This window comes from Staurois parvus, unplaced genomic scaffold (assembly GCF_062004578.1).
Source record: "Staurois parvus isolate SC_StPar_1 unplaced genomic scaffold, SC_StPar_1.0 ptg000544l, whole genome shotgun sequence".
NCBI lineage: Eukaryota > Metazoa > Chordata > Amphibia > Anura > Ranidae > Staurois > Staurois parvus.
Genome location: NW_028318340.1, coordinates 879,762 through 893,458, shown reverse-complemented (window position 1 = coordinate 893,458; position 13,697 = coordinate 879,762). Strand labels below are relative to the sequence as shown.

The window sequence follows — 13,697 nt, the reverse complement described above, 5'->3', positions numbered from 1 at the left end:
TGCTAGGAATGGGAATTTGTGCTAGCAGGGGGATATTGTGGGGGTGGGATTGGTGCTGTCTCGGTGGGGTGGGGGGGGGGGGATTGTGGGTTTTCTGCACAAAAATGCACTGCCTTTTGCAGACACATTTAATTTAATTCTTAATGCCATTTGCTCCCTCTAAAATGCATGCTACTGTAGTACCATGTGTTTTGGCATGGCGTGATTTTAAAATTCATACTAGCATTATTTTTGAGTGTTTCACACTCATAGTACAAAAAATGGCCACTGCCCCGGTCTATAACTGGCCTTCACAGCATAAAGCACATGGACGGGCGACGCATGTCAAACAACAAAAAAGAAAAATTTCCAGCTCACACTTGCCAGCCAGCCTGCAAACAAACGAATTACCTGTCTAGCAGTATGTGTTAAAAACAGGTTTAGTTAGCACACATTTGCAAATACATGCATAAGCTACAGAGCCTCGCCATGGTACCCCGATATTCTGTAGTCCTAACTCTACAAATTTTAAGAGCCCCCATAATAGAGGCACATGTATTTAATGAATAGATCAAGGGCAGGTGGGCCTGAGGGAGCCCACCCCTCCTTAAAGGTACAGGAGCGCACTGGACACCCAGCATGTAGTATAATGGCATTTGCTATTAAAAGACACGACGTGTGAGAATGCGTAAAAAAGCACATGCGCATCGACAAACCTCGTGGTATGAACAAACCCTCAGACTGGTGTACCCTGAGATTTTGCACAAAGTTTCAAAGGGTGCCTTGACTGAAAAAAGGTTGAAAAACACTGTGCTAGAAAAATAAGTCCGAACCAAGGAGGCCCAACCTTGAAACTTACAGGACTTAAAGGATCTGCTACTGATGGATTGGTGCAAGATACCACAACATAGCTTCGGAGGTATAGTGGCGTCAATGCCTCAACAAGTCAGGGCTGTTTTGGAGGGCAAAAAAAGACCTACTCCATAACAGGTGAATGTTCATAAAACATATATCATTGAGAATGTTTACAATGTTTGCAGTACATTGATTTCTCACATATATTCAAAATATTTAAAAGACTGCAGAACCTATAATAAAAAAAATGTGGATTGATATTAAAAGTTTCATGTTTATTTCATTACAGACCTAAAACATGTACAATATATGCTTCATTAGCAGCAGATTTATAATTAGCAATTACGCTTAAGGTTTGTACATATGGACATTTGTTTTGTAAGTAAACCTGTTTTCTTAAACAAAACATGGTAGATATTAAATATGTAATCCTTTGTAAATCCTTTATAATCCTATAACAAATATATGTCTAGATACATGTAATCAATAAATGCAGTGAAACTGAGATTATTGATGGTTAGACAGCTATTCACATAAAACATTTAAAGTTTAATCACCTATAAGTGTCCAAAGGTGGACAGGTATCTTCCTGAGAATGACGGGAGGGGAGATATCTGCTTGTCTTCTAATGACTCATAGGAATGTTGGGACTCACCATTATAGTCATTCAACATACACAGTAATTCACATGCAGTATTTTAGATTCTTCACCTTTCTAAGTCAAATAATATTCCAAGTACAGTATAAGAGCATCAAATGCATAAGTTAAGAGTCACGTTATTTGAAATCGCAACCTTGTTACAGCTCAAGTGTCCATAAAACATGACAGTGTGTTTGGGGGGGGGGGGGTCTTAAAATCCTCCATCATTAGGGCTGGGCTTTGAAAATTAGGCAACCTGCCAAATACTGCTGGATGGAAAAGTCTTGTATCAAGTGTAAAAAGCCTGTGGAGCTTAAACTACTGTTGATGCAGTCGCCAAAGCAGTTCATAGGTTTAATAAGTAACTCACATAACGCCATAAGCTAAATCTGAATCTTAGGTGCAAAATAGTCCCACCATTGTCCTGAGGACACTGATGACAGACTGGTAAGAGATTCAGTTTGCCTGTCTACCTTTTGGGTGGTCCCAGGCATTAAAGGGCCATACAGAGGGTGCTCAGATGTTACAAGTCACAGAGAACAGGAAGACGAGGACTGACTGACCAAGGTAAAGATTCCAACTGGACATGGCCAGACAGGAAAACAGAACTAGGTAAGTATAGAGCTTGATGCGAAAGGGTTAGATTAGCTCCCTGGTGCCCAACTTATGGCCCTTTGGTATATGGTGTGCAGTGCTTGGACATTAGCAGCCTGTGGTGGAAACAGAGTAACAGCATTGATCCCTACTAGCCTCATGTAACATGTTCCTAGTTTCACATTGACTTCTGCAGCATATCTTCAGCCAAAAATGTAGCATGTCCACATTCTCTGACCCTCATTTCCTTGATTAGGTTTGCAGTCTCTGTCAGTCCTCTCAGGCATTACATATATTGAACATTATGTTTGGCTCTTTGGTGATGTCAGGGACTTTATTTGAGGCCCTCTTTAGCTCATATGACAACCACTGACTTAGCTCATTTAGTGGGGGGTGCATAGGGAGCAAAAAGGGTAGGGAAATTTTCAGAAAAATGTTTTTCTTACCCTTTAAGCAAATTGTTTGGTCAGTCCCTCTTATTATTATTATTAGTATACAGAATTTATATAGCGCCAACAGTTTGCTCAGCGCTTTACAATATAATGGGAGACAATCAGGGGCGGACTGACAACTCATGGGGCCCCCCGGGCAATAGAGGATCATGGAGCCCCTGTGTCCTCGCCCACACCCACAAAAGCCAATGAAAGGTACCAGGGACATCTTCATGGGCCCCCTACTGACCCCGGGCCCTCGGACAGTGCCCGAGTGCTCGAATGGTCAGTCCGCCCCTGGAGACAACACAGCAACAATACAGTTCAATACAAGAGGGATAGGAGGGCCCTGCTCCACGGAGCTTACAATCTAGGAGACTAGATGAATGTCATATTTTTGGGGAAAATCTGACTGTATGTTGCCAGAGTTTAGCAAAAACCTACCCAATTATGTGGAAATTGTGCTATATAGCATCAGCATCTAATCCACTATTACTGGATCAGACCAACTTGTTGTTATAGTAAATGTGGTCATTACTGACTTGAAGTATGTTGGGAGCTTTAGAGGAGCAAATCCAGTCAATGTATACGTGTGCAAACTAAATATTTGAACAACAGCCATAAAACATTTCCACAATATCTTTACACTATATATACAAACTCATTTCTGGAACTATTTAACACCCCTGTTTTATGAGTTATGGCCAAGCATTCTATTTACAATGTACTTGAATCCACAGTTGGGATTAGGTCTGATCATTTCTTTTGCAGGCCTTGCAGCATGTCAATGGGGATAGGGAATATAATAGTGGAATTGTTCTCGGTGGCGATGGTGGCTAAGGTTTGGAGGTAGCGCAGTTGTAGAGCTGCTGGAGATTCACACATCACCATTGAAGCTTCCTTCAGAGCCCGTGAGGCGTTCATCTCCCCTTCTGCTGACACTATCTATAAAAAGAATGAAGGCATAAAAAATATATACTTTATAATATACACGTTATAATTTAGCATGATTCACAATTGATTGAGTGCATGAAGGCTCTATTGACCCTGAAGAGGTGAAACCTCATATATTAGCAGTTTCAACTTTAGATGGGAATAGGAGAATAGGTTTCTAGGGAGATCACAACAAACCTGCAGCAGTATACTGTATCTTTACACTCTACTACCTGTTGATCGAGGAGTTTATATACAATGCATATCACATAAATCAGTGCTGAAACAAGGTTTCCTAAGAATTTGAGGACTTTAGTACCTTGTGCCAAAGTGCACTGCCCCCACCCCTCTTTTTATTTGCAATATAAAATATTAACAGAGTCAGTATGGCAATTCAAATGCATCAGTGTCCCTGCTCTGCCTGCCAGCCTGCTTCCTAGATACCCCTTTCACTCCTTCTGCACAGGCTACATTGTGGCCCTCAACATTTGCTGAACTAACAGCCAACAGTCTGGTGCTAGTAGCTGGGTAGCATATAAAGCTGGCTAAACTTTGCAAATTTTGTCCGGTTCTTGAAGAACCACACAAAATTCACTTGTTGCCCCCCTCCCACCTGATTTTTAGTCAAAACAGCCCAACAGAAAATGTCAGCTGAACAGTGGCTGCATCCATTAGCCACTATTCCGATATCCTGACAGCGTCGGCAGTGGCTGTCGGAATACAATAGCCCAATAGGGGGATTCATCCATCCATGTGGATAGTGTGGATGAGGAATCTGTTAGTTTTGCCTGCTGCATAAACGGAAAAAAAAAATCTATCAGTGCATGATTAGTCTAAGGCATGGCGTTACAGGGGCAAGGAGTGTAGCTTCTGTGCTACTTCACCTGTATTCACCTAACTGTATACAAAATAAATATTTTTTTAGACTAAATATTTAAAAAGGTTGCAATATAGATTTAAGGACTGCATAAAAATTTAATTTTTAAAACCATAGTTAAAACAGCGAAAAGACCTCCGCAGCCACTTAAAATGGTTCTGGAGCACACATAAAGAGAAGATTGTGTTATACTGTATGCGGATTACACTTTTTTGTTCCTCTTTGATACCCACACATTGCTTTTTATCAGTAATTTCAATCATCAATGAGCTTGGGCATTTCTCTGGCTTCTGTATTACCTCGGGGAAGTCTATACTGCTGCCTCTTGACCCTTTCCCCTTACTGCAACCTCCCACTTTGGCATATTTGAAAGTAATTATCTTGAAATACCTTGGAAGTACTTTCGCCTGCTTCCCTTTGGATTATGTTCCACAAAATATGCTCCCTTTGTTGACTAGATTCCAAGTTGAATTACCTGATATAAATTGCTCTTATCTTTAGTGGACCAAATAAACTTAAATGTAAATGAATGGCAACTTTAGAGACTTAATTTAGAAGACAAAAACCTCTAGAATCAAACTGGAGTTTTTGCAATACCCCAAAATTTCAGGCAGTCTCACAGCCCCAAATGCATGGATCTATTTTATAGCCGCTCAGCTGCAACATCTGGCAGGCTGGGAGGAAATTGACTATTCCTGTTCCACCTTTAAAATTCTTTTGGGTCCTATTTAAAGGCAGACTCCCATTTCATGTATTGGAGATGCCATCACTTACCATCTGGGCTACATACACCATCTGGGTTACAGCTAAAACATTATTAGATATTAACCACTTCAGTACCTGGCACTTTCACCCTCTTCCTCCCCAGGCCAATTTTCAGCTTTTATTACTGTAGCACTTTGAATGACAATTGTGCCGCCATGCAACATTATACCCATATGAAATTTGTAGCATTTTTTTTTTCTTTAGACAGGGAGAGCTTTCTTTTGGTGGTATTTCATCACCACTGGGTTTTTTGTATTTTTTGCTAAACACAAAAGATCGAACATTTAAAAAAAAACAAAAAAACTTTTTCTTAGTTTTTGTTATAAAATTTTGCAAATAAGTAATTTTTCTTCCTCACTGATGGGCTCTGATAGGCTGCACCAATGGGGCTGCACTGATAATCAGTGCTGACAGCCTTGCCAGGTATCGGCTGACTTTTCCTCATCCAGACACAGTGGGGTTTATTTACTAAAGCTGGAGAGTCCAAAATCAGACTCCCTTCTGCATAGAAACCAATCAGCTTCCAGGTTTCATTGCCAAAGCTTCATTGAACAAGCTGAGGTTAGAAGCTGATTGGTTTCTATGCAGAAGGGAGTCTGATTTTGGACTCTCCAGCTTTAGTAAATAAACCCCAGTGTGTGAGCAAAAAACCGGCAAGTCTGTTTACATGTGATCAGCTATGATTGGACACAACTGATCACATAGTAAAGGGTTGCCATGATTGGCCCTTTACCGCGATCTGTGATTAGCTGTGTCCAAAGGACACAGTGGTCACAGAGCAAGCCCAATGAACACCTCAGGGGACACACAAAGGAAAGTGTTCTGGGAGAACATTTAAGGATGCTGTCCCGGAACTAGAGAGCCACGCTGTAGCCATCTTTCTGCTATAGCACGGTAGTAAAGTGGTTAAAGCAGTTGTAAATGGTAATTTTTTTTTTATTAAAGCCCAGAACCTCCTATTTTGAGGTCCCCTACCAATGCTGTTGGCTCCTCCTCTTCTCTATGTGCCACCACAGGAAGCCACTACTAATACACATAGCTCTGCTCAACCTCACCCCCGCTCTTTTCTCACAGATTTCGAACAGCAATAGTAGGAGCCAATGACTCCTGTTACTGTATCAAAGCCTGTGAGAATAGAGAGAAACCAGAGTCATTGCAGATTGACACAGCATTGGATCAATATAGGACTCAGGTAAGTATAAAGGGAGGTGAGGGGGAGATACAACTAGTGGGACAATTTTTTACTAAAAATTATATCCTTTATTATCATTTTAAACCACAGCACTGATCCAAGAATTCCATGGTCAATCTTTGCATCTCTTCACACAATGGGCGCAGTTTGCGTGATCACTCATGCAGAACAGCACGTAATGAGATCATGAGACTACAGGTGCGCAGATCTGTTGCCGCACTGACTTTATGTCATGTGACGGCATAGTGGAATTCTAAAGAGTGCAATAGACATTCTTTATGAATTTTCCTGATACTGTTCTTAAAAAAACACACTTAAAGTTGTATTAATGAATACACAATAATTTGTGTGTTTTACATCGGCCCATAATTCAGGTTTTAGTTAACAGGTGTTGGCAAATGCTGCAGGTAAAACATGGTGTCCCAGGGATAAGATGGTGCCATCAGTTAGTGCATACTAACTAAGGTTTTAATTGCTTACTTTAAATAAATGAACCTGTTTTTTAACACATACGTAATTTATGCACTGAAAAATGACAAAAATTGCCAACAATTGGTTAATCTCATGCTACTTGAATACATATCAGACATGCAGTTGAGGACTTAAAAGCAGTCTTATACTGTCATGGATACAATATAACTTACAAATGCCAACCCAGTATATTAATTGTATTGTTACAATACCATGCAGCACATTTTACAATGGCGTGCTTTTGGCCTAATAACTGGTAACCGTTACCTTAGCTCTAGCCTCTCGAACAGCTTCAGCCTCAGCCGCCATTGCTCTCTGCATTTGCACTGGTAGACGAACATCCCTCATTTCTACCCGTTCCACATTCACCCCCCAGTCATGGGTAGCATTATCCAGAATGGACTAGAAGACATAGGATGGTTTATTCTATATTACTGCACAATACCTTTGTTCCATTAAAAAAAAAATAGTACCATAAAATACATATAAATGTAACATCATGCTACACAGAAAATATGCATACTGGTAAATGGCAGATGATGTATGCAACGGCTTTCCATAATTTTTGTTATAGTTCTCTACCATCTTTTAATCCAATCCTAAATGGATTTTTCTTAAATTTCATTTTGAATGGAAGACTTGGTTTGGGGGTCAGAAATGGAGGAGTGCCGACTGTCACACACTTGCCCTCCGGAGGATTTACCCCCCTTCCGGACCAGGCCATTTTTTTGCAATATGGCGTTGCAATACTTTAACTGACAATTGCGCAGTCATGCAATGCTGCACCCAAATGAAATTTATGTCTTTTTTTTCCCCACAAATAGAGCTTTCTTTTGGTGGTATTTGATCGCCTCTTTTTTCTATAAAAAAGGTAAAAAAAAATTTTAAAAAATCTAATTTCGTCATAAATTTAGGCCAAAATATATTCTGCTACATGCCTCTGCTAAAAAAAAATCCCAATACATGTAAATTACGGTAATCATTTTATGTGAAAGTTATAGCGTCTACAAATGGCAGTATATATATTGGATTTTTTTTTTTTTTAGTAGTGGCGGCGATCAGCAACTTATAGCGGGACTGCGGCAGGCATTTCCACACGGGGAGAATTGACTAAATGCCACTGACATCTCAATGACACTAAAACAGTGATCAGTGCTAATAAAAAGCACTGATACTGTACTAATGACACTGGACAGGAAGGGGTTAACATCTGGGTTGATCTAAGGGTTTACTGTTTGCTGTTTTACTGTGTGTGTATTACTAGGGAAACATGCTGCTTTGTATTGGTCTGCTATCCAGAGCAATACAAAGCAGCATGTCAGTGCTGACAGGGGAGAGATCTGTTTTTTACACACAGACCTCTCCCCTGTCACTGTTCCTCGGCGATCACTGGGTGCCAGAGGGGAATCTCCAGCTGGGAGCCGGTGATCAACATATGTAGCCCCCAATGGCGGCGTGGGTAGAGCGGCACATGTGCCCACTAACTGGAAATGCAAAATCATGTATACAGTATATACTTGATTTTGGCTGAGCCCTGCCGCCCTGTAGCATTAGTTGTGCTATAGGGTGGTGGGGAACTGGTTAAACAAGCTGCTAGCAGGTTTTTGAATAAGCACTGTTTTTTCCCCCACTGGAGCGAATAAGATCCCGCTTTATTTGGGTTTTTTGCCTTCCTTTGGATATAGGATTCTGTATATGGAGGTTTTCTATTAGTTAGGTTTTTTTTTCTATTGGTTGAACTAGGACTTGTGTCTTTTTCAACCTGTCTAGCTATGTAAAAGCAGTACAGGTCAACTTAGTGTAGAAAGCATAACAAGTTTTGTTAAATAAAAATGACATGTACATTGCACTCACAAATGCTTATGATTAGAAGGCATCAGTGGTTGCGACTGTAATACACATTTTGTTATTTAATATTAAATTAGTTATACTTACTACACCATACTGACCTGTGGTGCTCTCATCTTAAAGGGAAAACTGAAGGCAAAATATTTTTTCTTAATTTCGGATAGTGTAAGGGAGGGTTATAATCTCGGCCAGGTTTTTTTTTGCTATTTATGTCCCCTTGGAAAGATTTCTCTTCACTTCCTGTGCTATAGCCACAACAGGAGGAGAGATGATACCCTTTCAAATTGAGAAAAGACCCTGGTGTTCCCTAGGGTTACTATAACTACTGTTGCCATTGGAAGATTTCCCCTCTACTCCTGATCAGTTGACTGCCCAAAATTTGAGACTTTCTTTAATTTTCACTTTCATTGATAATGGTCACTAGGGCTAACATAAGTTTTGCCTTCCTTTGAACTTTAATGTCTTGACAGTTTCTTGTAGATTCTGCTCCCTCTCCATTCAGCTTGCTGCCACATGGTGTATAGGGATGAGCAAATCTGCCTGTGTTGGATTTGTTGAGGGTTTAAAAAATTCTGTTTAAAATATGTTGAACCTGAGCTAAGCAGGTAATCCTGCTGAAGTCTATGGGAGGTAAATATTCTGGCCATTAGTAAGTTCTGGCCATCATTAGGGCTAATAGGCAACTACTGTATAACAAAAAAAAAAAAAAAGCATGGGGAGCTGGGCACTGACATGAGAAACTTGTACCAGTACAGAAAAACAAGTGGAGAGATGGTCCTTTCATTCAACTTCAAGGCCAAAATTGAATATATACAAATCTTTAAATAACATGCTTGAGGAGTGCCATAAAGAGTTCCCTCTGAGACTGCTGCGGACGTGATTGACCAAGTGCTGTCAAGTGACCCAAGGGAGCTAAGCACTGCACATGAGACATGTACCAATGCAAAAAAATATAACATTTTAATAGTGGAGAGTTTTTACTTTCATTCAACCAGGACAGAAAGTGAGGGGAAACCCAAAATGTTACCGTTTTCACTGGCACAGAAATAGAAGAGACATATTCCAATTGGGACATCTGTACTGGTGACAACTGTTATTTTTCTGAGCTCTGTGGGCAGATACCTACTCACAAATTTTGTGTCTGTGAGACGGTAACAAGAAATCTTCACAATGGGGACAGAAACGAAAAACTTGATAGATGTTCTTTCTCATAAAAATTTTTTTTTATAAAAAAAACATTTATTATTTGGAGAGCAGAATCCTACCTGAATATTGTGGGCGATTTCCTCGCGGTTTGACAAGATGCTGGAGAGGGTCTGTGTCCCCAGAATGTTCCTCAGAGTGGTTTGGGACAGCTGGGCAGTAGCTACATGGACGTTGTTCACATTTGCCACAGATTTTATTGCATTGTAAATCTTATAATACACAACACCATCCACTGTTGTTGTAACGGAGTCTTTAGTAAGGATCTAGAAGAAAACAGAAGCAACAAAAACTTTACTAAAATTAATCTTTAAAGTGAAACTACACAATATCCTTATTCTTCAAAAAGAATCCGTACACATCCACTATTTAATGGCCCTGCGAGCGATTTTAGTTTCTTACTGTGTTTGTCTGCCTCATTGTAACATCTTCCGTGAGCTCCAGAACCAGAAGAAGAATCTTTTTTTCCCCCTCACTTTTGATTGTTTGGAATGAGCAGCACATGTTAGTAGTGGTCATGTGTACTGCTCTATGCACACTACAAATCCCATAGCTCATAGTCCATCTCAGGAGCAAGCAAGAGAGTGTGGCTACGTTCCTACATACATTCTTACTGGACACTTTATTAGGTACACCTGTTCAATTGCTTGGTAACACACATTGCTAATCAGCTAATCACATGGCAGCAACTCAATGCATTTAGGTATCTAGACGTGGTGAAGACGACTTGCTGATGTTCAAACCAAGCATCAGAATGGGGAAGAAAGGGGATTTAAGTGACTGAACGTGGCACGGTTGGTAGTGCCAGATGGGTTGGTCTGTGTATTTAAAAAGTGGGATTTTCACGCACAACCATCTCTAGGCTTTACAGATAATGGTCTGAAAAAGGGAAAATATCCAGTGAGTGGCAGTTGTGTGGATGAAAATGCCTTGTTGTTGTAAGAGGTCAGAAAAAGAATGAGCAGACAGGTTAAAGATGATACAAAGGCAACAGTAACTCATGTCAATATGGACCAAAATCTCTAAGGAATGTTTCCAACACCTTGTTACATCTATGCCATGAAGAATTAAGGCAGTTCTGAAGGCAAATGGTGGTCCAACCCGGTACTAGCAAGGTGTACCTAATAAAGTGGCCAGTGAGTGAAGTGAAGCAATGGAAAATGAACGTAACCACCTTCTAACAGGAAGTCAGATTACAGCAGCAAAAAAAAGGAAAAAAAATTGGGAGGAGGCTGGGAGTACTAGAAGGTACTTTTTTGAGTTAAAGTGTAAGTTCACCTTTTTACAAAAAATGAAAAGGTGAACATACTACACACACCCCACCCCACCCCATTGTTCTTGCTGCATTTACCTCTATAGATGATCATCGATCACTGCCTATGCAGCCGATGCAGCAGTCCAGAGATTTGAAGGTCACGGTCTTCTGCGCTTTCTTTCAAAGCAATTCTAATTGTTTAGAGCTGGCAGGTGACCACTATGACCAACTGGAATCGCTCTTATTTGTCCTGGCATCCCAAAGGAAAGAAGGGGAAGAAGACCATGGCTTTTAAATTCCTTGACTGCTGTACCGGCGGAGTGGGCAGTGAAAGCTAATCATCTACGGAGGTAAATGAAATGGGGACCAGGGGTGGGGAGGGTACAGCATGTTAGTTCACCTTTTCATACTTTTTTCCCACATGGGTAAACTAGAACATGACAAGAAGTGATCTGAATTCTCTCCAATGGATAACAGACAATAAAGAAAAGAACAGACAGGGTCTAGACTCTCTACTTTGTCCAAACTCAAAAAAAGTTTTGATTTTAAATATACAAAGAAATTATTGTATTTCATACATAGAATAATACAATACATCTATTCAAAACTGGGGAATTTAAGGTGCAGACTATGTTCAGGCTGTAGTGTATGTTGATAAATGAGATGAAGCAATGGCAAAAAAGTTGGCCACACTCCAATGACATCGGCCTTCACAAAACTTTATTATTCTAAGACTAAGTCCTAGAAGAGTCCACCCAGACCATAGTTCTCTATGATTGAGCCCATTTTTAGATGAAGACTGGTCTGGGTGGACTCTCCTGTGATCTAGTTCTAGAGTAATAAAGCTTTGTGAAGTCTGATATCATTTGAGTGTGGCCAACTTTTTTTTCTCATGTAGGAAACATTGATGAGCTTTATAGACTGGCACCTGGAACCACAGAGAAGGGTGGATTGCAAGCTTAGAGCAGCAGTTATCTTTAGTACTGAGATAAAGTAGCCTGTATGAAGGTCACAGGAGCCCACAAATAGTCTCAGCCAGGGCAGCCTATTACTGAGCTGTAACATATTTTATTTATGATAACCTGGAATATGTCTATACATTGAACGCAATAACACACCTACCTCTTGTGGTGGGATTGCAAATGATATCACCCTCAAATCCACCTTAAGGAAAGTATCAGTGCAGGGCAGAATGAATATTATTCCTGTGTATCGAAAGAAGATTGTCATTATAATGTACATTTTATAATATCCCCATTAGAACAGAACACTGTCCTTATTTATAAAAGTGTCTGGAAAAACATTTAAAAAGTTAGACTTTTTAATAACTAATTTTTTCATGTTTCAATATGTTTATTGGTTTTAAAAATGAGCATGGAAAATCAAAGGCAAGCATATGAATCGCCCACGCAGGGGCTAAGTAATGAATAACCATTACAGACTGATCAATAACCGTTACAGTCATGAAAACCAAGATAAAAGGATTCAGAAACATAGGAATGATACCAAAAAGTTGAAAATGTAAGGAAGCCATGTCACAAAATTCTACACAAAATTCAAAAGTCCCCAGATGGGGTCTCTTCGCCTGCAACCATCCCCGAAGGGCCGTAACTGAGTGAGCATGAACAGAGAAAAACTAGAAGGAAAAATTGGGGAAAAAAAAGAAAAGAGGATCATGGGCACGAGAAGGGGAAGGAAGGGAGGGAGGTAACTTGGACTCGGAAGCCCTGGGGGGAGCAGTCAGACAAGGCCTAGGAAGGTCTGTTGGAATGAGGGGAACTCAAATGAGACCCAGGGTTCCCAGACCTTGAGAAATATGGCATGTGAATTATTTAGAATACTGGACATTTGCTCATGAAGAATCACTGTGGTCATACGTATCTTCACCCCTGGAAGACTGCGCACTAGGTCTTCCAGGCTTGCGCTATGGTCTGTTTAGCTGTGAAAAAAAGATATGTAGCCAGCATCTGCTGTGATGCATATAAGCCAGGCATTGGGCAGTGTAAGTGTAAGTTCGCATCCCTATGGAATTTTAGGTGGAAGAGACCAGAACCCTACTAGTCTTAAACAGGACCATCAGATATGGAGAAACATCTGTCACTACTCCCAAGGTAAGCATGGGCAACCTGGGTAGGGACCCAGTACCATCTGAATAGGACCTTGTATGCTGCTTCAAGTGTATTTGTATTGAAGGAGCATTTAGCAACTATTTTCCAAGCTTTACTCTAGTCCTTTAGGTCCAAAGGGGACTGGAGGTCCCATTCCCATTGGGACATATACAGGTAGGAGAGGGATGCTGATGATGGACGTCCATTGAAGGATGCATAGGTGGCCAACATGAGACCAGGGGCCCCAGGGGTATGCTGACATGCATGTTCAAAGAAAGTATGTGGGTAGGTGGACAGGCAGTGCAGGGCATCAATCCAAACTTTTAGCTAAAAGAAAGGAAATTTTGGACCCTCATAAAGCCTTGGGAGAACCACTAGGAGAATGCCCAAGTCTCCTCCACCCCAGGGAAAAAGGGGATTGTGAGTGATAGGAAGTAGCGGTAAAAAAGGGGACATCAGATTGGCTAAATATCAAACAGAGTAATCATTGATTTTTTAAAGATATACGTGCTGGTTTAGTACATCCTTTCCTTATGTATGTCCTGT

The 13,697-nt window shown here is 40.6% G+C and overlaps 1 protein-coding gene across 1 annotated transcript in view; it reads right to left on the bottom strand.

The window, feature by feature from the left end:
* Positions 1-1,088: 1,088 nt before the first annotated feature.
* STOML3 (stomatin like 3) overlaps positions 1,089-13,697 on the bottom strand; it is a 31,480-nt gene continuing 18,871 nt past the window's right edge. The window contains exons 5-8 of the mRNA XM_089690818.1: positions 12,166-12,248; positions 9,851-10,054; positions 7,005-7,139; positions 1,089-3,444 (exon numbers count right to left, since the gene is read on the bottom strand). Coding sequence (XP_089546944.1) covers positions 3,256-3,444; positions 7,005-7,139; positions 9,851-10,054; positions 12,166-12,248 — 611 coding nt within the window. The 3' untranslated portion in view covers positions 1,089-3,255. The remainder of the gene's footprint in view (positions 3,445-7,004; positions 7,140-9,850; positions 10,055-12,165; positions 12,249-13,697) is intronic.